We start from the raw sequence: 26,102 nt of genomic DNA on the forward strand, positions 1-26,102 counted from the left end.
ATGGCATGTCATCTCCATGTAAAAACTATTTTGTTCAGACAACTCTTTGGGCTTAGTTGAATTACATATTTGATATGATCACTCAAATTGCGTTTTTCTGCTTCTACTTCTATGGGTTTTTTAAATGATGGTTTTATCATGTTGACTCTAAGGTACCTTGGGCATTGCTGTGTAATGGAACGATGGGATAAGTGTTTTTAATAAATGAAATATCTCTATATCTCACCATAATAGTGTCACCAGAGAAGCCAATGGCTAAATATCCATTGGAAAAGCCGCTCATTTCAAATTTGAAAGCATCACTCTCCAGTGCCTCAGATGACATGAAGTAACAGTTTGGGTCACGTGGGCTGCAGCCTGCAGGGCTACTGAAACAGAATTTCTGTGTCCCGCACCCTTCTTCCATGGAGATCTGCAATGAAAAGTACCCCCAGCCCGTCACCAAATTTGTCAGCTAACTGTAATTTGTTTTTTAATGCCACCTCTTAAATAAGACTGCGTTCTCCTGTTGAAGTACGTACATCATAAATGCACTTACAGCTCAATCCTGTACATATCTACTCAGTGGTGTAGCGGTGGCAGGTCGTGCGGGGGCTTCATGCTGGCACTTTTTTTTAAGCCAACCCCCAGCCGGGTCGCAGTCTGCTAGGGAAGGAGGAAGGAGAAGAGGGAGTGCAGGCGGCTGCCTCTTGTCTACTATGCAGAGCAGGCCAGACAAAGGGAGTGAGCAAGAGAGGGAGGAGGGAGCCTGAGGGAGCTCTGCAGCCTTATCTCGCCCCCCCTTCTCCTCCTCAACTCTTGGCTTCTCCACAGGTCCCTGCTTCATGCCTGTGCGCCTGGTGCTGCCCTCATCTCCTGCAACACCGGCCACCCGTTCAGGGCTGCTGCTGCTGCTGACCACAGCAGCACCGGGGCAGGGGACGCTGCCACCATTATTTACTTATGGGACCGGGCAGGTGGCTGGTTTGTGCCAATTTTTAGGATTTATCACACAATCCTATGCATGTTTACTCAGAAGTCAGTCCCACTAAGTTCAATTTAGGGATGTCAGAGAATTCCGCCACAGATCTCGGTGAGGCCGAATGTCAGTGCATTCAGCCCCTCGAAATTCGTGGCGGAACGAAGCCCCCGCCCCCCCAACCCACAAAAGGCGTGCAAAATGGAGCACTTACCTGCTGCCGTCCGCGCTGACTTGCGAATGGCGGCCGCCCTGCGGCCACCATTCACTCCTTCATCATAGCCGTAATAGGCTATGTAAATACTTACGTAGCCTATCACAGCTAATGCAGGGACGCCTTTCACAACAAGCCCCCCCCCAAACAGCGTACGCAAATGGCGGTGGCTATGGCGGTCGCCATTTGCGTTCCCTATTTTTAGCCGTTTTAGTCTACGTAAATATTTACATAGGCTAAAACGGGGGGGAAAAGAGGAACGCAAATGGCACCCACCACGCTATTTGCGTTCCCCTTTTTTTTGCCGTAATAGCCTACATAAATATTTAGGTAGGCTAAAATGGCTAAAAATAAGGAACGCAAATGGCGGCCGCCATAGCTGCCGCCATTTGCGTACACTGTTTTGGGGGTTTTTTGGCTTGCCGTGATAGGCTACGTAAATACTTACGTAGCCTATCATGGCAGCTTCGCAGGACGCAAATGGCAGCCGCCATTTGCGTCTGCAGCAGCCCGTCCGTGGCCGGAACTCTGGCTGCGGACGGCCCTGGCTAGTGGCTCTGTGGTGCCGCTGTGGAGCGAAGCCGGCCCAGGGAGGATTCCGGGGGGAGGGACGGAGGGCCTCCCCCCCATCGCGAATCCAAGCTGTGAAAAGGTAAGTGACTTTCGTACATCCCTAGTTCAATTGCCAATTGGGCTTTCTCCCAGGTAAGTGTGCGTAGGATTGCAGCCTTGGCTGCCTTCCCAAGATCTCTGTAAATTTAACTTGAAATAAACACCCATTGGATTGCACTGTTCATTCTTGACCATTAATTTCTACAGTAAACAGAATTGCCAAATGCAACCTGCTCTGTCAGCTACACTTTTGGTACAAGGTTGGCATGTACCTGGGCAAACAAACCCTGGTGGAGGGGAAGGAAACAGAAAAAAATCAGTTGGGGGGAAAGGAGAAAGAAGGGGTGTGTGCGTGTGTGTATGTTTCAATCCAGTTGGGTGTGTGGACATTTCTGTTGTGGGATGGGAGAGATATAATGAAGGAGCTTAGGAAAGGCTAATGGGTAATGTTGTGGCACTAAGGGAGTGTGCAAAGGGGCTGTTTAAATGAGAAGGGATCTGTCCATGAGGGCTGAGTTGAGAGGGTGAAGCTTCCATAGAGTATCATATTTTGAAAACCTAAAATGTTTGTGTGTGAGTGGGTGAAAAAGATTAACACCCCTGCATTTTTTCTCAGACATCCAATTGAAATACCACTGCCTTACTCTCAGCTGCACTGTTTTTGGATCCCAGTTGAAGGCTGTATATCTTACAAGGTTGCACAATCTTAGAAGGGGGCGTGGCTGTGAGGGGGGGTGGCTGTGACTGTCACAAAGAGACCCTGCACTTCTGAATTTGCCACTACACTACTGTGACTACTTAGAAGAGCCATTTAGTTCAATAAGAACCACTTCCAAGTGAGTTAAGGATCACATGTGTTTGCCTTTACACTAAAGAACCCCCCCCCCCCCCGCAGTCCTCCCGTTCTGGAGCCTTTCCATGTTTACTCCCAGACCACGACCACATGATTGCTGAGAGGGGAAGCTTTTAATTTTCAAGGTTCCATAAAACTTAGTGAAACTGCGCCATCTAGTGGCTGTTTTAATTGCGTAACATCCTGAGTCATTAGTTCCGGATCATTTTGAGATGAAATAAGCAGGAAATACCTCTGGATGTGCCCTGGAGGTTGACAATGTCATGAAAAGGGCCTGCAAACTTCCATGAGTGAGCAATCTCAATAGCAGGGTAAAAGCTCCATGTGAAGGATGCCCATGTCTGGCATTACATGCATTTGTTGCTGCGATCTTCAACCCACTTCTTTTAGAGCAGGGGTGGGGAAACTCAAGGCTGGGGGCCAAATCCAGCCCCCCTAGGGTCCCAAGCCAGACCTCTGGGAACCCCCAGATAGCCCTATCCCTTTCCTTGGTCCCACTTTACCCCAATCACCAGTTGTTTGGTGGCTTCCTGGCTTTTGTGCAGGTTTTTCTCCATTCTAAAAGGTTGAAATGCCTCTCCTAAGGGTTAGCTAGTGGCCAAAAGAGCTTTAAGCTACAATATGCAGGTATCGTTTGTAATTTTGGCTCCACCCCGTTTTGCCACTGGAATTCAGCCCAAGAGAGCTTCTCAGAAATTGAATTTGCCCCTTGGGCTGAAAGAGGTTCTCCTCCCCTGGTTTAGAGATTGTCAAATACAGCATACTTTAAGGGCTAATCCACACATTATACAGCAGCAAGCCTGGGTTTGTGATTGACTGTGTGCTTGATAGGGAGCTGCAGCTAATTCTTGTTTTCTGATGAGCGTACTTTTATGATGTGCGTTTTCCCAAACATGTTTGTCTCATTCACACATTATATTTTAACTATAAGGTATCAATGAGACACCTGAAAATAATGATGTGATCAAACAGATCTTGGAAAATATATGATTCCCTCATAGATCCCCACACAAAACAAGAGTGGGTAGGCTTGCTTGCTTTCTGGTCCAAAACAGCTGCAGGAAGGTGTTTGAGTTCTCCAGTCAATCTTCCATGCTGTCCTGAGAGGGAAATCCACACACTCAGTGGGTATCATTGTCCTAGAACTGTCTCATTGGATACAACAGACATAAATAGGGGCTGTCAGTCAGACATAAACCTTGATCAAGTCCTTTGGTAGCTCCCCAATATAGCCCTTAGTGCCCTTACCACACTTTGAAAGTTTAACCTTTTAAAAGTTTTCTTTAAAAAAGATGCTTATATCAAAAAATAAGAATGATGAATAAAATCACAAGAATCATGAGATAAAAACCACTAATCATTAAACAGAATAAGCAGGAAGAAGTAATATTAAACCCAGTTTAAAAAGCAACACAGAATAAGAGATGGCAACAAGGAATAGATCTTAGAAGACCAATTTACATAGTGTTAAGGCATTTAAAATTATAATTAGAAATAGAGAAATAATTCCTCTATCCCCATTCCGCTCCAAAAAGTTTCCATGTCTGGGCTATTTTTTAATTGAGGCCTACTCCTGGTGCCCCTCGCCATACTAGCATGAGGGAACGGCACTAGGAATAGGATTTGGAGGAATTGATAGTAATGAAATTAATGTGGAATCAACAATACGGTTTTAAAAATTTATGAGTGTGGCCACTGAATTTTTTCTGGATGGTGGTTGTGGCCCTTCATCCAATTTGACTTGGACACACTTGGTGTAAACCATCAGTGGTCTATGGCCTGACACAATAGTAGTTGTCTCCAATACAAACACTGTAAATTACTGCTGATATGGAAGAAAAGGGCTTGGACAGGTGAGAAAGGGGAGAGGGCAAACTATAAAGGAAGTAAGATGCAGAGACCAACACTTATTGTTGCAGACAAACTGGTACTTTGTGGGAAACTGGGTAACAGCTATGAAAGAAACATAACACCATCAGTGAGGCCATGTTATCTGAACGGATGTCCCCTCCCATATTTACCTACCCAGACACTAAGGTCATCATCTGAGGCCTTCCTCCACATGCCCCCACCAAATGAGGTGAGGCAGGTGGCTACAAGAGAGAAGGCCTTTTCAGTGGTGGTACCCCATCTGTGGAATGCCCTCCTCAGAGAGGCTCGCGTGATGCCTACATTATGGTATTTTTGGTGCCAGGTGAAGAACTTTTTATTCTCCCAGGCATTTTAAGAGCTGTTTTAGTGTTTTGGATCATTGCACTTTTAGTTTGCTGCTGGTTTTATTTTGGTTTTTATGTCCTAGTATTTTTTTTTTTTACTCTTTGCTGCTGGCTTTATCTTGGACCAAGTCTCTATGACAACACAAGGAGAAGCGAATGGAGGAGTACTGGATTTTTTTAAAAGGAATCAGCTTTGCTGCACTTTGGTCCATGCAGGGCTCCACAAGCGAGATCTCCACACCAGTAAAAATCGCTTCACAGAACATACTTCCTGGTGGGGGTGGGGGTTGGAGTGAATGTCATCTGACTGGCAGGGCTGCTCAACCAATAAGAGAGGCTTTCCCCCCTCTCCCCCCCTTTCTCCTTTTCCCATGAAGGTCCAGATGCACCTGCATTTCAGGAGCAAGCCTAACTGACCACAATGGGAGTTACTTCTAAGTAGACACACATATGCTTGTGCTGGGAAGGGGGGGGGGGACACAGGGATGGGAAACCAGCCCCCTTTCTAACTGCAGGATCTCTATAACAAAGGTGTGAAGTAGTTACTTCCTAAGGCAATAAGCCAAGCCACGGAGATCGCAGGTTTGGTAAAGTGCTTTACAGGCTTCAGGGAATCAACACTTTAAACTCTGTATTCAATTCAGGGGAATCTCTGTAATTCTTATGTGGGCATTCAGAGGGCAAGCCTCATTCAGCACAATGGGAGTTACTTCTGAGGAGACACTAATGTTTTTTTTGTGGGAAAGAGAGCAGTAAATACAAAGACGGGAAACCAACCCACATGATGCTGCACAGGATCTCTGTAATGAAGGGTTGGAGTAGTTTCTTCCTAAGGTGATAAACCAACAACGGAGAATTGAGCCTTGAGATTGCACTTTACAGCACTCAGGGAATTGGGCTTTAAACTGTGCCATTTCAGTTGAGGGGGATCTCTGTAAGTTCTCATGTGGGCATTCAGGGGAGAAGCCTTTTTGACCACAACGGGAGTTACTTCTGAGGAGACACAAATTGGTTTGTGCAGGCACAGGACACACACAGGAAACACCCCTTGATCGGGGTCACGGTGAAAAGCACACCCCTGGGCAGGGCTAGCATACGCGAGGTCAATGCGGGAGCTGGGACACACAACAACTATAGTGGGGAGAACCTGATTTAAGGAAAAGAATCGGACTTTTAGCAGTCTCAGGAAATCCAGGTTTTCCCTGATAAGCGCTGGGGTGGCTGCTGGATGGCCACGATGTCATATATCCCTAACAACCTCCAAACGCAGCCAGCTCGGAGTAAATCGCTCATGGAGACACCCCTTTGGTTTTTGTGTGTGCTGTTTTTATTCATTGTTTATTGTATTTTATGTTGAGGGAGAGCAATCCATGGCCCCAAGACAGCGTATGGGGGCCATAGGATTTTTTGGACTCCTGGATGTGAGGCCAGAAACAGCACGCTGACCTTGGACCCAGGAGTCCGAGCTCTTGGCACCCTCACATCTGGTGCAGAGAGAACCATGCCAACTGCCTCTATGAGCTCACAAACATGAGGAGGGAAAGGGGGCAGTTCTGTGGGTGGGGAGGGGACGGCTTATGCCGTATCCCCAGCCTCCCCCCCCCCCCGAGACGCCTCAGCTAGATGGAAGGAAATGCTCTGCTTTGGATACTTGTAAGCTTCTGAGTTCAGAGGCTTCTGAGTATCAAGGGTGGATCCGATAGGATTGCACCCTAAATGTATTGTACGCTGCCTAGAGATCTTGGATTACTGGGAAGTTTAATTGGGAAGTTTAGCAAGCAAGCAATATACAAATTAGTTATAAAAATAAAATAGTTAAGGAAAAGGAATTTCCTTGTCAACTTTTCCATCAAAAAATCCTGTGATCAAAGAGGAGGCAGTGGGCTGTCTATTATAAAACTTCACCCAACCATTTTTTCCTTTAAAAAAACGTAGTCGCTTGCCAAATTTGGAGGGTATGTCGCACTGAGAATTAACAGTGTGAAGCAGGAAGTACCCAAATACAGCAGCAGTGATTTCTTCAATCATGGTGGCTGGCAAAAAGGTATGTTGGTCAGCAACTCCAGCACAGCTGCTGGATGGGAATGATGGAAGATGCAGATCAATACATCCGAAGGGCATCACAGGTTGGGGAAAGGCTGAACTAACACCAACTTGGCTCTTGATTTATACTGACACTTCTCAACAATTTCACAAGTAAGTGTGAGGCTGCAGGTGAGCCCCAAGTACTGACACATAACAAAGATCGATTACAAACGGATTGTGGCCCACTATTTAAGTACATTAATATCCCACCTTTCTTCCACCATGGAACTCAAGGCAGCAGAGATGGGCTTCCCAGGTTGTCTCCCATCCAGGTACTGACCAGACCCAGACCTGCTTAGCTTCAGCAAAGTGGCTGCATCATTCACCTTCATGCCATCCTGGTCTAGCATGCTGAACAGAAGGCTAAAATGATGTGGCCATATTCATAGAAATAACAGTATTTCTTAGGCCTTGGCCAACTCAAGTAAGATCTCAAGGAACACTGATGTAGGGAGAAACTTATGTACACCAGCCAACACCAATAGAGGGGCTTTTTCATACATCATTAGTAAAGAAATTGTTTTATGTATGAAGAGGACAGCCATTTCAGTCTCTTTCCTCAAATTAAAGGAGGACAGCAGCATTCATCTCTCTCAACGGGGTGTGTGCGTGTGGGGGGGGCAGGGTCTTATGTCCCCAAACCTCTACTAGAAGAATGCTTTGTACATTCCTGCATCGTCACACATCACCAGGTTAAAAAATAAGAAAGTGGCTATCGCTTGCATCAAAGTTACTGAATGGTCACAACTACAATGGGAAAAATCAGCTTTTCTTTGTGTGAAATTGCCATATGTCAAGGTTAAGGTGGTAATGCTGTTTTAATACAGTGCAGCTTGCAGAACATGGATATTAACTGCTAGTAAATCAGCTGACAATTACTGGATAGCGTTGCATATTATAAGTATGCAGAATGATAGAGGTTATAGTGGAGGAAAAAAGATGGAAAAGATGTAGAAACAAGTTGCTGGACATGCCAAAGGGACTTTGTGGACTTCATTTATATTTGGTAGCATTGTGCAAGCATTAAAAATGATGATATGTTGCAAAACCATTAGAATATTATTGGATGTTAAATTCTGGTAACAAATATAATGCAATAAGGAAAGTGCTAGCATGGCGTGTCAGCATATTCTACATTTCCATGTAATGCGCGTACAGGCATATGGATGTGTCTTTTTCTATAGCCAAAGTTTTCAGCAAAAGAACTTTTAAAATATTTACATGACCTGGAAACCTTACATTAAAAAGCAACATTCCTTATCAGTGCAATTCTATACATGTCTACACAGAAGTAAATATAATTATGTGTATGACTAGAATTAAGATGTATTTTTGTTTTTTAAACTAAATGCAAAGTATTATTAAACATTTATAAAACAACATGATCAGGGTATCATCTTAAAACTTACTGAAACAAATGGAAGGCTGGAAGACGCAAGAACTTGGCTTTTAACTTGAGTCCAGAATACACTAAAATTCTGGAGCACTGTTGCTCTAGAAAGGGGGTCGGGGGAGAAACATAAGTGAAGTACAGTTTTAGGAGGCATTGACCAGGTACAACAAACCAGTTCTTCCACATTACACTATTATAATTTAATATAAAATAGTTATATTAGTGAGCTTTGTTAGTGAGAACAAGAAGTTTCTGTTTCACACACTGATATATATCTTTCATCAGGCAACATGCAGCATGCAGGTCATGTATTGCAGCCTAACAAATTCTTGACAAGCCCCTTGATTCTACAGTCAGGTGTGCTATAAAATCATGTGGTTTAAAGGAAAACCCAGCTATTCCCAAATACATGGAAGGTCAATAGCCTGGGATTAGTGAGTTTTACAGGCTCGACATCATGGGCATCTCTACACCAGCCTAAAATCCTGCATTTAGAATGCGGCTTTCTGCTTCTGTTTTTAAATGCAGGATCACAAGGACTCCCTTTTTCACCTGCTTCCTTTTCTCTCTTCCCTTCCCCCCTCCTCCCCCCATATCTGAGTCTTCCATTATCTTTCATTGATCTCTTTTTTTTGGGGGGGGGGGGACTCAAGCGGAACACAACAGGGTAATTTGATAGCTCATTATCTGCGATCTATTTAAAAACAGAACAAAGCGCATTTAGTGCAGGAGATGCCCTGGAGGTTCATGGCGTCATGTAAAGAGCCCACAAACTTCCCTGAAGGATAAAAGCTCTGTGTGAAGAAAGCCCACATGTCTGAATTGAGAATGCACACAGCGCTATGTATTCCTTTATTGCAATAGTTCCTAATGCCAAAGAATCAAATACAGTGCAACTTGGAAAATGGTTTGTCTCTGTAGCAGAACGTTGAACCATGAAACAAACAAAGCTACTGCTGTATACACAGTTATCCTCATGAATATAGATTCTTTGGACCTCAGCCCTTATTTCCTGGGAATGCGATGACCCAAAAACCCTGCCTCACACAGTTCTACATCCATCGAAAGACTAGGATTGAGGAGCCATTGAGTTTGGCTTGAAAACTAACAAACTAAAAACTTGTATCCTTGTATTATGAATCTGAACTCAGAGTTAACAATCCATTTAAAAAGTCAAAATATGTTATGATTTTTTAAAACCCCTTTGTACTTGAGAAAAAAAAGAATGAAATCTCTCTGACTGAATTTAACAGTTGAAAATAAAGGAAGAAATTCCACAATTACATTTGCAACTATGTCTAAAATATAACTGCAACAAAGGGGCCATACATAGTTTTCTACTCCAGATCATTTGTATCATGATAAATTTTGTTTAGCCTTCAGATTAAGGCTTTATGAAGTGCTGCTACTTTATATAAAACAAATATATAAATAAATAAGCCTGTACCTGAATACAACGTGCCCCACACCAGGAGGTGCAATCCAAATGGCCGTCACATTTCGCTTTTTTCTCTGGTTTGTGTGACTCAATGAAGAATTCTGCAATACATTTAACAAATGGATAGAGAAGAAAATAACACTTCCAGGATTCCCAAAATGCAACATTCTCAATATTGCCTTGTGACAGTGAGCCCGTACTGATAAGCAAATTAACCCCCTGTGAGCTATCTCACACAGTGGCCTCATGCTCATCTGCGTGGTTACAGGCAACCTTCTTAGCACAGTCTTTATGTCAACATCTGTACCAGGATGTGTGGTAAAATGGGAACAGTTTGCAACTTCCATTAGGGAAAACACAAACCAACCAAACACATCAGCACTGGTCCTTTTATTAGAATAGTACCAAAGGAAAGGCTCAGTTCATTTTTAAGGCGGCAACAACTCCATGGTGCAGAGGGAGCTCTGGCAATGGAGTGACAGGGAAGTGGAACAGTCTTGGGTAATTAGTCACATAGGAGGAGATGGGCAAGGCGGAATTGCTACAGCAAGTATCTCCCATTGCACTGGGAAACAGGGACACAATATCACATGATGGTCTTGTAGGCCCCTTCCAACCCTATGATTCTATGATTCTAAGTGATATGAAGGAGAGTTGCAACAGGGATGTGCTCATCCCATCCTAACAGCAGCCCCAGGTCCTCCTGACGTCCCCACAACCATAATCTTTCAATGCGTTTTGGCTAGGCTCCAGGGTGGCCATTTACACATCAACAAAAAAAGAGGAAACGCATCACCAAAAAAGAGGGCAAGAGCGCGCCCACAATTTGTACACGCTGATTTATATTGATATGACCTCTGCACCCCAATTCTCCAAGCTGTGCATATGCACCTCCCATTTTCCAGGGGTGCAAGTGTTACCCAGGGTTTTGGTTTTCTTGGAAAGAGGTACTAGATGCTCATGGTGTTTTTGTGATATACGGTTTATTTGTACAGATATACACGTTGAGTATCAGATGGAGCTTCACAGCATTAACACTCCAAGAGAGGTCCCAAAGTTCACTGCTCCTACATCAGATCCCTAAGGAGACAAGCCAACACCCAGAAAGGCTGTTGCAGAGCTCACACTCAGCTCTCTGACTTTGAGTCTTCCACAAAACTCCACCTTCTCCAACCTGGTGCTCTCCAGATGCTAGCTGGGGGATTATGGGAACTGTAGTCCAACACAGCTGGAGGGCACCAGTTGGAGAAGACTACACTAACTTAAGTTGCAGCATGTCCAGGCCCTACACAGGCCAAATTAGTACATTCCTTAGGGAGGGGGAAAGCAAGCCTTGTTCCCAAATGGTTCTCACCTTCCAGGACAGTCTATCTATTGAGAGACATCTCCTTAACAAAGCACGGCAATGACTAGTCAGTTATCTCCTGCGGTCCTGCGGGTTACATTAACCTGCTCCTGACCAAACCCCAACCCTACAACCAAGAATCCCAGGGCTATAAATGTTCTCTGATGGGTCATTTAAACAGGCTACCCCAAAATAGCATCCTCCAGATGTATTGGACTAAAGTTCCTGTCATCCCTAATCAGCATGGCATGCTGGCCAGGGATGATGGGAGTTGTAGTCCAATAAATCTGGAGGGTTCTGGGTTGGGGAAGACTAATTTAGACCAACTCCAGATCTTATGACAATATATATAGATGCAAAATGGGACAGAATTACTTAAACAGAAATCTAATACATCTGACCATAGTAGGGAAGAAGGTAACCCATGTACCTGATCAATCTGCTGTCCAAGTTCCAACTGTTGATGAAGTGCTAACTTCAAGCCCCCTGCTCTCCCTTCTTAAGGTTCTTTATCTTTAAAGTGGACTCAGACTGGACAGCCCTTCAACAGCCCTCTGAAAACCCTTCAAACAGAGGACTGTCCTATGTCAAGTAGAATATATGGCCACTCTACTAAGATCCAAAGAATGCTGCAACTAGTACCATGCATCCATGATGCACATGGAACGAAGATGCTATTTCTCACAGAGTGTTAAGAACGCCCCAGCTGCCTCTTACAGTCCCCTCCAAGAGCCAACTCAAGCCACAGACGAAAAGGATGCTTTCCAAGGCTTTATTCCTTTTACAGCTTGACTCTTTCAGATGCTAATCACCAGCGACTAAGCAAGGAACTGCACTGGGGTAGTTGGCAGAGTAGCCTAAGCTCCAGGTAAGGCAGTTGGTCCCTGTTTGAAGGAGAAGAGTGGGAAGACTCTGAACTTATGGGCTATAGAGAGATCCTCCCTCTTACCCTTGGGTCCTCGGGATGCGACTGTTATTTTAGCGCCAAGCGGGCAGAGCACTTCCTCTTGGCGCCCTCCATCTGGCGCCACTCCCTGCATCTGCGCCAAGCGTCCAGCAAGGCCCCATCCCCCGATCTCTTGCTGCCAGGGTCACTATCTCTCTCAGGAATGCAGGCAGGAGGAATCTCTCCCTGACGCTGTGCCTGTGAGAGATGAGCGAGCTCCTCTCCCACGGGTTGTTGCTCTTCCTCAGAATCAGAACTGCTCTGGGGCTGTATGGGCTCAGTTTCCACCCTGACACAGAGCAGCCCTCTTTCCCAACCCTCACAGCACACTGCTTTTGAAACTGAGCGTTTTTAAAAGCATTTTAATATGATTTGGGGTGTGGGGTCATAGATAAGCCCTTAGGCACGACCAGAAAGCTCTCTCCAAAGCTCTACTCTGCAAGAGCAGCTGGGTTTTGCACCACAAGGAGCTGCAACGGCAGAGTTCCAGAAGGCAGAGTTCTACATACCTCAACGCTGTTGCACACAAGGCCTTGCATGCTGGGATTTAGGATCCGAAAACTTCCCACAGCTGCATCTCCTCCACTCACTTGGGCCTGTAGTAAAAATCCTTTAAAGCTGGAGTCACTGGATGCAGTTAGAGATACTGAGTAGGAAAAACATTTTTTAAAAAATAAGTATACATTGGAATGTCTTGCTATGAGTGGTATTAATAGCAGGAATTTAAAAGGACAGAAGTTAATGTTGTAGCTATTTGAACTTGGACAAATAGTGCAAGATCTAACACATTTACTTAGACATTTAATTACGTGATTAACTCTCTCCTTGAAAGCAATGGGATTTCAAAATGCTTAACTTTAGCTGGAACATTTTATAAGTATATTGCTCACACCAAGCATTATTATTTTAATAAAGGATTTATATACATCGGCTGGAACATGCCCAGTGCGCCTTCGTTTAGCTTTATTTGTAGAACACATAAGAACATGACAAATATTAGGAAAAGTGCCAAGCCCAAAGCAGCTGGAAGACAACAACATGTAGATCCCCTTTGCTGGAAAGGAATGTTTTACCATTCCCTTCCAGCAAAGGCTGTTTTACCATGCCATTGTCTTTGGGGTTGGTTTCACCAATTAAGTTTCTAAACTCTTGCATTCAAGGGAAGGATAATAAGCTACACAATTTTCTTCACTCTTTATAGAAGACTATAATAAGATTGAAATTGGAAACTCTTCAGCTGGACAATGAATCCTTCTGTCTTGCTCAATACCAAACCCCTGTGATCTTGCTGGCAATACGTAACACATTCATTGCAGCTCTTGGCCGGGATCCATTCCACCTGCACACCAGGGCTTTTGAAGCCCCCCCGCCCCCCGAACAGCCATTCCTGATAATTGGGGAATGTTTAAGAGTAAGGCAACTGATGTTGTGCAAGGGGCTGCAGTCAGAAGGGGAAAAGCAGTGTGGGTGCGCGCGCGCACACACACACATAGAGCAGTTTGGATGCTGGATGTGGTCATCTCACATTTCAGGGCTGGCCCATAATATTTTGCTGCCTGAGGCAAAAGACATAGTGGTGCCTCCCTCAACTCCCCCATTCCATGTACAAAAGATGACCAGACCAGCAGTTCCATGTTATTGCAATGCTGGTGACAGGATTGAGTCTTCCACTGCACCTGGAACATACCGATCTATCTATTCCATGCCTTTCAGCATCTGATGCCTGAGGTGGCTTCCTCACTCTGCCTCATGGTAGGGCTGGCCTTGTCACATCTGGGCTTAGGGATCAAGATCTCTCAAACAAACTTCCACTGCCAAGCTGACACAATGCTGGATAAAAAGCACTTCCTAAAACGAAACTTTTAATTTTAAAAAATACAGAATGCTCTTTTCTTTCTCACACATTCCTGCTTCTGGATGGAGGGCTCCTCCTAGAACTGACTGTCAGAAGGCATTGTGCAGGTATTCTATCTTTTTTCCCTTAACAGATCTTTTCTGGTAAGTAAAAAGATGGAAGAAGTGATGGGGAAACACAAGAGGGCTACTCCCAGGCATTTGATGGCATATGATGGTGCTTTTTAATGTTAAGGTTTTTTTTAATCGGGTCCTGGTAGTTGTATTGTTAATTGTTTTCAGATGTGTCAAACTGTTTAATTTTTTTGTGTTAAAAGTTTTATATCATGTTTTATTATGTTGTAAAGTGCCCAGAGAGCACTGGCTATTGGTCGGTATAGAAATATAATGAATGACTGAATGAATGAATGAATGGGAGTGCAATGCTATGCTTGTATAGACAGAAAATTCCTACAACTCCCAGCGTATTCCAGCCAGGGGAATGCTGGGAACTGTAGGACTTTTTTCTGTCTAAACATGCATAGCATTGCACCCTTAATTAATTAATGAAACACTGGTGTCTGGGCCTTTTGTAAAATTCCATGAATGAAGCAGTACAATTGCACAATCAAAGCCCCATCTGGAAGCACCCTCAGCAAATGATTCTACATTCTGTATTCACCTATGATCTCATCTCCTGCTGTAAATGATGTGTTGGAGACAGAGATGGCATATGGTGGTGGAGATGCCTGTGGAATGAAGTCTCCATGACTGGGTAACATAGAATTACAGGCCATACTGATTTCTCCGCTTGGGTAGCTGAGGACTGTTGACAAAAACACCTCCCAAAAAAGAAGATTAGGCAATCTTTCCATCTGTGAAGAAATAAAACATTTGAAATGTGTTGACAAGGTAACAGACCATTGCACAAGTGCTCTGAAGAGAAACAAAACCTCACTAAATTATAGCCTCTGTTTAACATCTGAAGCAAAGTTAAGGTTGTAGCAAATGCAACTGGCAAAGGGCATCACAACACATAAGTACATCAAGAGAGCCCCTGCTGGCTCAGACTGAAGGCCTATCGAGTCCAGCACTCTGCTCGAACAGCGGCCAGCCAGGTGCCTCTGAGAAGCCCCCAAGTAGTACATAAGCACAATAGCAGCTTTCCACTTGTGCTCCCTAGCACATGGTGTTCAGAGACATACTGCCTCTGAGGGTGCTTTTGCACTTGGGTCCTTGTGTTGTTGTTGTTCAGTCGTTCAGTCGTGTCCGACTCTTCGTGACCCCATGGACCATAGCACGCCAGGCCTTCCTGTCCTCCCCTCTCTCCCGGAGCGTGCTCAAGTTCATATTCATTGCATCGGTAATGCTATCTAGCCATCTCATCCTCTGCCGTCCCCTTCTCCTTTTGCCTTCAAACTTTCCCAGCATCAGGGTCTTTTCCAGAGAGTTTTCTCTTCGCATTAGGTGGCCAAAATATTTGAGCTTCAGCTTCAGTATCTGTCCTTCCAATGAGTACTCAGGGTTGATTTCCTTTAGGATGGACTGATTTGACCTCCTTGCAGTCCAGGGGACTCGTAAGAGTCTTCTCCAGCACCACAGTTTGAAAGCATCCATTCTTCGGCGCTCAGCCTTCCTTATAGTCCAGCTCTCACAGCCATACATTATTACTGGGAAAAGCATAGCTTTGATTAGACGGACCTTTGTCGGCAAGGTGATGTCTCTGCTTCGTATTATGCTGTCTAGGTTTGCCATAGCTTTCCTCCCAAGGAGCAAGCATCTTTTAATTTTATGGCTACAGTCACCGTCTGTGGTGATCTTGGAGCCCAAGAAAATAAAATCTGTCACTGCTTCCATTTCTTTCCCTTCTATATGCCAGGAAGTGATGGGGCCAGATGCCATGCTCTTAGTTTTTTTAATGTTGAATTTCAAACCAGCTTTTGCACTCTCCCCTTTCACCCTCAACAAGAGGCTCTTTAGATCCTCTTCGCTTTCTGCCATTAGGGTGGTATCATCTGCGTATCTGAGGTTGTTGATAATAGTCAACAATAATTGGTTGTTGATGATAGGACTTGGGTCCTACTTGTAGGCTTCTCACAGGAAGGTGGTTGGCTGTTAAGGGAACAGAATGCTGGACTAGACAGGCCTTTGGTCTGAGTCAGTAGGGCTCTCCTTATGTTCTTGGTATTAGAAGTAATATACAGCCATCATGACTAGTAGCCATTGATAGCCTTATCCTCCATGAATATGTCTAATCCCCTTTTAAAGATGTCTAAGTTGGTGGCCATCATGGTAGAGAATTCCATAATTTAACTATGCACTGTGTGAAATAGTACTTCCAACGCCTTCACATTTTTCAACAGTTCAGGAACAGAAACATGAATCGACTATAAAGTATGCGATGGAGCGTGCCAACTTCCTTGAAAAATTCAGTTGGTGACTGAAAGACCTACATGCACAGGAAAAGGAATTAGGCCCTTCTGCCACACATTTCAGCGCTGACGCAGGTGATGTACCAGAACATTTTCAACTTGAGTTCCTGGCACTGCAAAAAACAACAACATGACTTTCAACCTGAACTCCTGGAACTGCAAACATTTACATAGCATAAAAATTATCCCATTATTTTCAATGGGAGAGTTAAATGGGTACTTATTTCTCTGCCACTGAAACGAATGGGGCTTAAAAGTGGTTAGCCTTTGCTGAAACATGACCTTTATTTTTCTCAAAAATCTGGGGTACATCCAGGCAGGTAAATCAGGAGACCAGACACACATGACCGCTTATTTATTTGGAGTTTCACTGATATTAGAGACAAAGTGAATTATAGCAGGGATAGCTGCAATCCAGCATAGTTGCTTATGCAAGCTGGAACAAGCAACTGCATTCATAAAATGCCATACTTTTAAGCCTCTGAAGAGAAAACAATCAAAATTTTCCACCATACGCATAGTGTGGTGTAGTGTGTAGTGTAGCGGTTAGAGTGTTGGCCTGGGACTCAGGGGATCCAGGTACTAGTCTCCACTCAGCCATGAAGCTCACTGGGTGACTTTACTGCAGTCACTGATTCTCAGCCTAACCTACCCCACAGGGTTGCTGTGAGGATAAAATGGAGGAGGAGAATCATGTAAGCTGCCTTTGGGTTCCTTGCAAGAGGAGAAAAGGCAGGATATAAATGTAGTAGTAATAATAATGGAACATATGAAGAGCCATGGTGGATCAGAACAAGGGTCTATCTAGTCCACCACTCTGTTCATACAGTGGCTAACCAGCTGCCCATGGAGACCCACAAGCAGGACATGAATGCAACAGCACCCTCCCACCCATGTTCTCCAGCAACTGGTGTACATAGGCATACTGCCTCTGATACTGGAGGTAGCATATAGCCATCAGGACTAGTTGCCATTGATAGACTTCTCCTCCATGAATTTGTCAACCCCCCTTTTAAAACCATCCAAATTGGTTACCATCACTATTATCTTGTGGAAGTGAATCCCATAGTTGAACTCTAAGCACTGTGTGAAGAAGTCCTTCCTTTTATCTGTCCTGAATCTCTTACCAATCAGCTTTATGGGGTGAGCCTGGGTTCTAGTATTATGAGAGGGAGAAAAATGTCTTCCTATCCACTTTCTCTGCACCATATGCATAGGGTGAGGGGATCTAGGCAATGATGTGGCAATAGTGCACCTTGCATTAATTGGATTGATCCAACAGTGGGGTTGTGAAGACTAGGAAAATGCACTGCATGATACCATGAAGAATGCATGCTTCAGTACATTTTATCACTTATGGTGGCTGACCATGCCACTGATGTGCTTTGAACCAACACTGGGGAAGCACCAGTTGTTGGTGATGTTTGTCTGTACCAAAACATTCCACAAGCTTTTCACACACATATATCTCTATAAAGCTCATGAGTTTTGGATTATATGTCAGCTACTGTATTAGCAAATGCAGCATTCTGATATTATCATAAATTATCAAATGCACATCACTTGGGTATTTCAGTTGCAACTGAGACTCATTCATTCAAAAAGGTGCCTTTCCAGTCCTGAACAGTGACAAAAACCACCTTCATGAAACAGCTACTTGGCCTAAACCACTTTAGAGAGAGAGTAGGAGGGGGCAAAATTGCTGCCCAAATGAATAGGTTATAAAGAGAAAAGGAGACCCTTTTGGTTAAGGGTGTGTTGCAATAACTTCTATATATTAATAAAGATGAGATTATATACTGAATACAATGCAATTTAACAGTACCGGCCTATACATGTCTACTCAGAAGTAAGCCTCATTACATTTAATAGGGCTTACTTCCAGGTAAGTGCATATACGATTGCAGATGTAATGAGCGCCTTTTATTACCATTACCTTCAAATGAGCGCCTTTTATTACCATTTTTTAGAAAAGATTTAACTTCAAGTAAAAGAGCAAACATATTTTGTGTCTCGAGTTTGTAAGTAGTTAAAGTTGGGTAGGCATTTTTACTATAAAACAAGTAGGCAGTGAAGCACAAATTTCATTCGCTGGAACTTTCTAAAAGAAACATTCTGCATCCTTCACCTGACCCCATGGTGCATTGCAACAGCAGGCACTCAAAAATGCATTGAGAAGTGGCAGGAGCAGCATGGACTTCCCTCCTTGTTTTTAGTACTTAGCTGAAACTAAACAAGCCAAAAGGGTGGAATGGTTTGAAATCCAAGCATGGCCAGCCTGCCAGTTGGAACTCAAGAGTTTTCATATGTGGAAATAGAGAAGAGATGGCCAATGGACTGCTAATATCTCAATATCCCTTAAGAGAGCAATCCTACGTGGGAGTCTGGGGCGCCATAGGATAGCTGGATCTTAGGTTGGAGACAGCATTCCGACCTCGGACCCAGGAGTCTGAGCTCCCTGCCCCCTCCCACTTACAGCCAGCGTGGAGAGAACTGCTCCTGCTGCCTCTCCAAGATTGCAAACGTGATCTCAGAGGAAAGGTAAAGGGGATGTTCCCATGGGCAGGGAGGGGAGGAGGTTGGGGAGGCCAGCTTACGCTGTATTCAGGGGCCTCCTCCAGGGGTCTCCTTCCCTCCCCCTACCTGATGCCTCAGCTAGGCAGGCAAAAATGCCCATCGAGCTAAAATGCAGAGCGAGGGGAGCGGGAGTGCAGAGGCAAAGATCACCTCCACTGCTCCTCCCACTTTGTATTGGATGACTATAAGCCTCCGAGTTCAGAGGTTTACAGCCATCCCTATACGATTGCGCCCTGAGTCTGCATTGAGGAAACCCTTCACTAAGGCAGCCCCCTGCAACACAGTGCCTTCCAGATGTGTTGAACGACAACTCCTATCATTTCCAGCATTTTATTTATTTATTTATTTCTATACCGCCCAATAGCCGAAGCTCTCTGGGCGGTTCACAAAAACTAAAACCAAACAACACACAATAAAACAATTTAAAATATATAGAACATTAAAACCACAATATAACAATACAACCACAATAAAACCTAGCAGCAGTACAGGAGTTTAAAATACAGATTTAAAACAGCAAAGATAAAAATTTAGAAAGCTAAAATGCCTGGGAAAATAAAAAGGTCTTCACCTGGCGCCGAAAGGAGTACAATGTAGGCGCCAGGCGAACCTCACTAGGGAGCTCATTCCAGAGCCGGGGTGCCACAACAGAAAAAGCCCTCCTCCTAGTAGCCACCCGCCTCACTTCCTTTGGCAGGGGCTCACGGAGAAGGGCCGCTGATGATGATCTTAAGGTCCGGGCAGGCACATATGGGAGGAGGCGATCCTTCAGGTAACCTGGCCCCAAGCCGTTAAGGGCTTTGAATGTTAACACCAGCACTTTGAATCGGGCCCGGAAATGGACCGGCAGCCAGTGCAGCTGGAAAAGTACGGGCGTAATATGAGCTCGCAGGCCAGTCCCTGTTAACAATCTTGCTGCCCTATTTTGGACCAGCTGAAGTTTCCGGACCGTTTTCAAAGGCAGCCCCACGTATAACGCATTGCAGTAATCCAGACGAGAAGTTATCAGAGCATGGATAACTGTAGCTAGGCTATCTCTGTCCAGATAAGGGCGTAGTTGGTATACCAGCCTAAGCTGATAAAAAGTGCTCCGTGCCACTGAGTTCACCTGTGCCTCAAGTGACAGTTCTGGATCCAAGAGCACCCCCAAACTACGAACCTGATCCTTTAGGGGGAGTGCAACCCCCTCCAGAACAGGTTGATTATCACCTAGCCGGGCAGACGAACCACCCACTAACAGTACCTCCGTCTTGTCTGGATTGAGTTTCAGTTTATTGGCCCTCATCCAGTCCATTACCGTGCCCAGGCACTGGTTCAGAACAGCCACTGCCTCACCTGGTTTTGATGAGAAAGAGAGGTAGAGCTGGGTGTCATCCGCATATTGATGGCACCTCAGCCCACACCTCCGGATAACCTCCCCCAGCGGTTTCATGTAGATGTTAAACAGCATGGGGGATAGAATAGAGCCCTGTGGAACCCCATGGCACAATTGCCATGGCACAGAGCAATAATCCCCCAGCACCACCTTCTGGAATCGGCCATCCAAGCAGGAGCGGAACCACTGTAGTGCAGTGCCTCCAACTCCCAACCCAGACAACCTATCCAGAAGGATACCATGGTCGATGGTATCGAAAGCCGCTGAGAGGTCCAGGAGAATCAACAGCATGCTGGCTGGGTGATGGGAGTTGTAGTCTGAAAGGCACCAGGTTGGGGGAGGCTGCCCCAAGTAAGGCAACATGTCACAGGCTTCCCAATACCTCTGGTAAACTCACTGGTTCTACAGTGACTGTGGGCCACACTGCACATGACCTTAAATCAGGGGTGAGCAACTTGTGGCCATCCAGATGTTTTGGCCTATAGTTCCTCACCAGCATAGCCAATAGTGAGGGATGATGGGAGTTGTAGGCCAAAATATCTAGAGGGCCACAAGTTGCCCATCCCTGTGCTACAATCTACTGACAAAGGCCCAGGCGGCCATTGACTGCATTGGTCCAAAACATAGGGAGACTCAAGTCATTTTTAGGAAGCATTATTTTTATTATACTGTATCAATTTATGTGAGTGGGATCCAATTAACTCATTCCATATCCAGACAGCATGTGTGGTATAATAGAAAGAGTGAGTGGTTTGGAGACCTAGGTTCAAATCCCCACCCAGCCATGAAGCCTACTAAGTAGTCCTGCGGGAAAGCCACTATTATCTCCCAGCCCGATTTTCTTCACAGGCTTGTAGAATGGGAGTTGCCTCATACACACCACTCTAAGCCTCTTGAAGAAAGGATAGGATAAAAATGTAACAAGTAAATAAGTAACTTTGCAGGACTAGCCTTAGGAGTGGGCAAGGCAGGTGCTTGCCTAGGGCGCCAAGCTGAAAGGAGTGCTGAGTTTGATGAGTGTACTGTCTGTAGCGAGGTAACGCCAATGAAAGCAGTCAGGGCACAATCCTATGCATATTTGGGGAATGCTGGGAGTTGTAGGATTTTTTTCTGTCTAAACATGCATAGGATTGAGCCCTAAGTTTCTTTAACCTTTTTCTCAAGGTTCTACAGGTTGTTTGGGTACAAACTATACAAACGAACTTCCATCAGTTAGCCTTTATGTATTTTTTTCCCAATTTCTAGCTTAGTGCCTTTTTTCAATTTCTAGCTTCTGGATTAAAAAAAATCACCAGAACATGGCTTTACTTTGAGACAACATTGTTGTTGTTCAGTCGTTCAGTCGTGTCCGACTCTTCGTGACCCCATGGACCATAGCACGCCAGGCCTTCCTGTCCTCCGCTCTCTCCCGGAGTGTGCTCAAGTTCATATTCATTGCATCGGTGATGCTATCTAGCCATCTCATCCTCTGCCATCCCCTTCTCCTTTTGCCTTCAATCTTTCCCAGCATCAGGGTCTTTTCCAGAGAGTTTTCTCTTCGCATTAGGTGGCCAAAATATTTGAGCTTCAGCTTCAGTATCTGTCCTTCCAATGAACAGTCAGGGTTGATTTCCTTTAGGATGGACTGATTTGACCTCCTTGCAGTCCAGGGGACTCGTAAGAGTCTTCTCCAGCACCACAGTTCGAAAGCATCCATTCTTCGGCGCTCAGCCTTCCTTATAGTCCAGCTCTCACAGCCATACATTACTAATGGGAAAACCATAGCTTTGATTATGCGGAACTTTGTTGGCAAGGTGATGTCTCTGCTTCTTACTATGCTGTCTAGATTTGCCATAGCTTTCCTCCCAAGGAGCAAGCGTCTTTTAATTTCATGGCTACAGTCACCTTCTGCGGTGATCTTGGAGCCCAAGAAAGTAAAATCTGTCACTGCTTCGATTTCTTCCCCTTCTATATGCCAGGAAGTGATGGGGCCAGATGCCATGCTCTTAGTTTTTTTAATGTTGAGTTTCAAACCAGCTTTTGCACTCTCCCCTTTCACCCTCAACAAGAGGCTCTTTAGATCCTCTTCGCTTTCTGCCATTAGGGTGGTATCGTCTGCATATCTGAGGTTGTTGATAATTCTCCCGGCAATCTTAATTCAAACCTGTGAGTCGTCCAACCCGGCATTTCTCATGATGTCCTCTGCATATAAGTTAAATAAGCAGGGTGACAATATGCAGCCTTGTCGTACTCCTTTCCCAATTTTGAACCAATCGGTTGTTCCATGTCTGGTTCTTACTGTTGCTTCTTGACCCTCGTACAGGTTTCTCAGGAGGCAGGTAAGGTGGTCTGGTACTCCCATCACTTTAAGAATTTGCCACAGTTTGTTGTGATCCACACAATCAAAGGCTGTAGCGTAGTCAATGAAGCAGAAATAGATGTTTTTCTGGCATTCTCTTGCTTTCTCATGATCCAGCAAATGTTGGCGATTTGATCTCTAGTTCCTCTGCCTCTTCGAAACCCAGCTTGTACTTCCGGTAGTTCTCAGTTCACATACTGCTGAAGCCTAGCTTGTAGGATTTTGAGCATAACCTTGCTGGCATGTGAAATAAGCGCAATTGTACGGTAGTTTGAACACTCTTGGGCGTTGCCCTTCTTTGGCACTGGAATGTAAACTGACCTTTTCCAGTCTTGTGGCCATTGCTGAGTGTTCCAAATTTGCTGGCATATTGAGTGCAGCACTTTAACAGCATCATCTTTTAGGATTTTAAATAGCTCAGCTGGAATACTGTCATCTCCGCTAGCGTTGTTGTTAGTAATGCTTCCTAAGGCCCACTTGACTTCACTCTCGAGGATGTCCGGCTCAAGTTCAGTGACCGCACTATCATGGCTATCAGGGACATTAAGAGCTTTCCTGTATAGTTCTTCTGTGTATTCTTGCCACTTCTTCTTAATCTCATCTGCTTCTGTTAGGTCCCTGCCTTTTTTGTCCTTTATCATGCCCATCTTTGCACAAAACGTTCCCTTGAGATCGCCGATTTTCTTGAAAAGATCTCTAGTCTTTCCCATTCTATTGTTTTCTTCGATTTCTTTGCATTGTTCATTTAAGAAGGCCTTCTTGTCTCTCCTTGCTATTCTCTGGAACTGTGCATTCAGTTGGATATATCTTCCCCTTTCTCCCTTGCTTTTCACTTCCTTTCTTTCCTCAGCTACTTGTAAAACCTCATCAGACAGCCACTTTGCTTTTTTGCATTTCTTTTTCTTTGGGATGGATTGAGTTGCTGCCTTCTGAACAATAAGGATGCAATCCTATGCATGTTTAGACAGAAAAAAGTCCTACAACTCCCAGCTGCCCCAGCATGGCAGGCGTGGGGGTCATGCTGGAAGTTGTACATAGGATTGCACCTTAAAGGAATGTAGATAATAACAGAAGCTATTGTATGCTGACCGGTGGGTGCCAAAGGTACTCCTTCCCTAGGGGCACAATTTATCCAAGGCCAGCCCTGTAACTGCAAGTGTGATGTTCCTCTGGTATGACCGATTTCAGGTACAAATTTATTTACCCACAGTAAATATATCTACTTTACCCTACCATTAGGCAGAGTGAGGCAACCACCTCATGCTGGGCCGGGGGTGGGGAGCGCATCAGCATGAAACCCCCACCTGTTCCTCCCCAGATATCCCCATCCACCTGAGCTGGCACCCTGGCAGTGGCAATTCTTGCATGTTGCTGGCCTATGTTAGCAGGGCTAGTTACTTCTCTCAACAAGACATGGACAGCGATGGGCGGGGGGGGGGGCTGCCTATGACCAAATGAGCAGCCAGCTGAGGAGATGCACTTCAGCCAGCATCACATACAATATGCACGTATGTTGCTCTGCTTACAGCAAGCAAAAGCCAGATGGAGCGGTGACAAGGTGTTGGAAAATAGAACTGTATGTGTCCCAAAGCCTGCCCTGCACACTAGCTGACCCGTCACCACTGCTGTAGTAAGATTCAAGTGCCAGCTCAGTCAGCTTCTGAACACAGAACAAGAATGGGTGCTATCTTTTCCTGAGCCTTAGGCAAAATGTATATATATTTGGCTGGCGTGTTTACTCACAAAATAGTTTCTGAATACTTGTTACTGAGCCTGTGGTAGCTATTAGAGTTTCCAAATTACACAGAATGCTTATTCTTTTAAAAACAAAGCCTTACCTGTTTTCAATCCTCTCAGCAGTTTTTTTTCTGTCCCCCCCCCCCCCTGCAGACTTCCATGCTATCATGCTGGAACATGGCCTATCAGCAATTCAGGTATTTAGAGCCAAACCTGCAAAAGCGTCCTGGCTGCATGTATCTTACATATTCAATTAGCATTTTTAAAAAAAATTCCTCCATTAAAAATGATTTCTCACAGCCACAAGAGTTCCATTAACCACAGATTTCTGACACACGTAATTTAATTTTGATACAAATTTTGATACAAGCTGACGGGGGCGGGGGGAGAAGATAGAGGAAGAGGTACATTTTTAAAAATTAGCATCATTTTAATGAGGATGCCTGTTCATAAAAATAGCCATCACAGAGCTTCCTTTAGTTCAATGAGACTCACTCCTAGGTAAGTGTTTATAGGATTGCAGTCTCAGTCACTTTGGGTACTGGTAATGCCCATTTCCCTAAAAAGTACCTTGCTTTTTAGTCATCGTGCTATACAAGCATCTTAGAACGCACAACACTGATCTGAGAAGGACTTGGTAAAGTTAGGGATGGGCAGCATAACAACTGTGGTTGCACTGGAGGATATCATGTGCTCTGGATTCACATTTTCCTTTGGAAAAAGCACAGCACAAAATGGGTTTTGCGAAGGATGCTTTATGTGTGAATTGGCATGCAAAGATCTAGCACGCTTCAGGACTGAACCAGTGCGCCACTAAGCCCTAGGTGCAACTGAGTTTTCAATTCTGCACTGTAGGCAAACCAATAAAATAACACACATTTCTCCCAAATTACACCTCCCGCGCTTTTTGCCCAAGGGAAGAAATTTCTGAGGTGCAGACTCCCGCTCATCCTCACTCCTGGGGACCCCACCTATTCCAGCACACAAGCCCAAAGGAGCAAATCTAGCAGGAGTGGCAGACTCACACTGCACGCACTGCATGCGCCAGCAACCTGTACACACAGCAAGACCAGTGAAACTGGATCCATATTTGCCCCTCTCCCACACACAGATTACCGTACCTTTAAGAGTCAGGCAGACCATTCAACAGGTGCAGTTATTTCTTACGAGGAGATGCAGTGACAGGAAAAGCTTTGCCAGGTGAATGTCTGCCAGCAGTTCAATTCTTAAAGGCACAGGGGCCTTTCCAAGAGAAAGAAAGGAAGAAACTTAGGTACATTTGGATGGCATGTTGTTCAGGCAGCTGACTTCTGAATGTTCTTCTTGCTTCTGTCTCCTGAACGCTCCTTAGCCCTTCACATGACCTTGCTTTGGAGTAATGAAATGAAAGCGTTGGGCTTTCTACACCCGAGCCGCCTCCCTGGCTGGTTGACTACGAAGCGGGAGCCTCAGGGTGGCGCCGGTAGATGTGCAACTGCAGCGGGCGTGCCTAAGCGGCGCCCCGGTTCGGCAAGGCTCGACACCGCCTCTCGCAACTGTCCGGTTTTAGAACTCCCAGGGTTGTGTGGTGGATGTGGTTGTGTAGCCGCACTCCGGTCCCCCCGCTGGCCAATGTGGGCATTACATTCGTTGCGAGAGCTAAGCCCTTTGTCGTGGCTCTGACTGATGGCATTCGCCAATTCCTATTTTTTAATCCTGCTCTCCGCGTTAGAAACCGTTTAGACACAGAGCCTCAACGCTTTCCTAAGTC

The 26,102-nt window shown here is 45.0% G+C and overlaps 1 protein-coding gene across 3 annotated transcripts in view; it reads right to left on the reverse strand.

Annotated features, from left to right (window-relative positions):
- LOC146347907 (ferric reductase 1-like) overlaps window positions 1-25,855 on the reverse strand; it is a 41,390-nt gene extending 15,535 nt beyond the window's left edge. Inside the window, exons 1-6 of one of the 3 annotated variants that reach the window (XM_084851791.1) lie at window positions 25,474-25,855; window positions 14,576-14,768; window positions 12,570-12,706; window positions 9,779-9,870; window positions 8,348-8,432; window positions 227-412 (exon numbers count right to left, since the gene is read on the reverse strand). In XM_084851791.1, the coding sequence (XP_084707917.1) occupies window positions 227-412; window positions 8,348-8,432; window positions 9,779-9,870; window positions 12,570-12,706; window positions 14,576-14,768 (693 nt within the window). In that variant the 5' untranslated portion in view covers window positions 25,474-25,855. Of the gene's footprint in view, window positions 1-226; window positions 413-8,347; window positions 8,433-9,778; window positions 9,871-12,569; window positions 12,707-14,575; window positions 14,769-16,346; window positions 16,434-25,473 lie in introns of those variants that run through there. The other 2 variants (XM_084851790.1, XM_084851792.1) reach the window with 2 other exon arrangements.
- Between the last annotated feature and the right edge of the window lie 247 nt (window positions 25,856-26,102).

The sequence above is a fragment of the Heloderma suspectum genome, chromosome 4 (assembly GCF_057233095.1).
Source record: "Heloderma suspectum isolate Gila_16-S chromosome 4, 16-S_ref, whole genome shotgun sequence".
NCBI lineage: Eukaryota > Metazoa > Chordata > Lepidosauria > Squamata > Helodermatidae > Heloderma > Heloderma suspectum.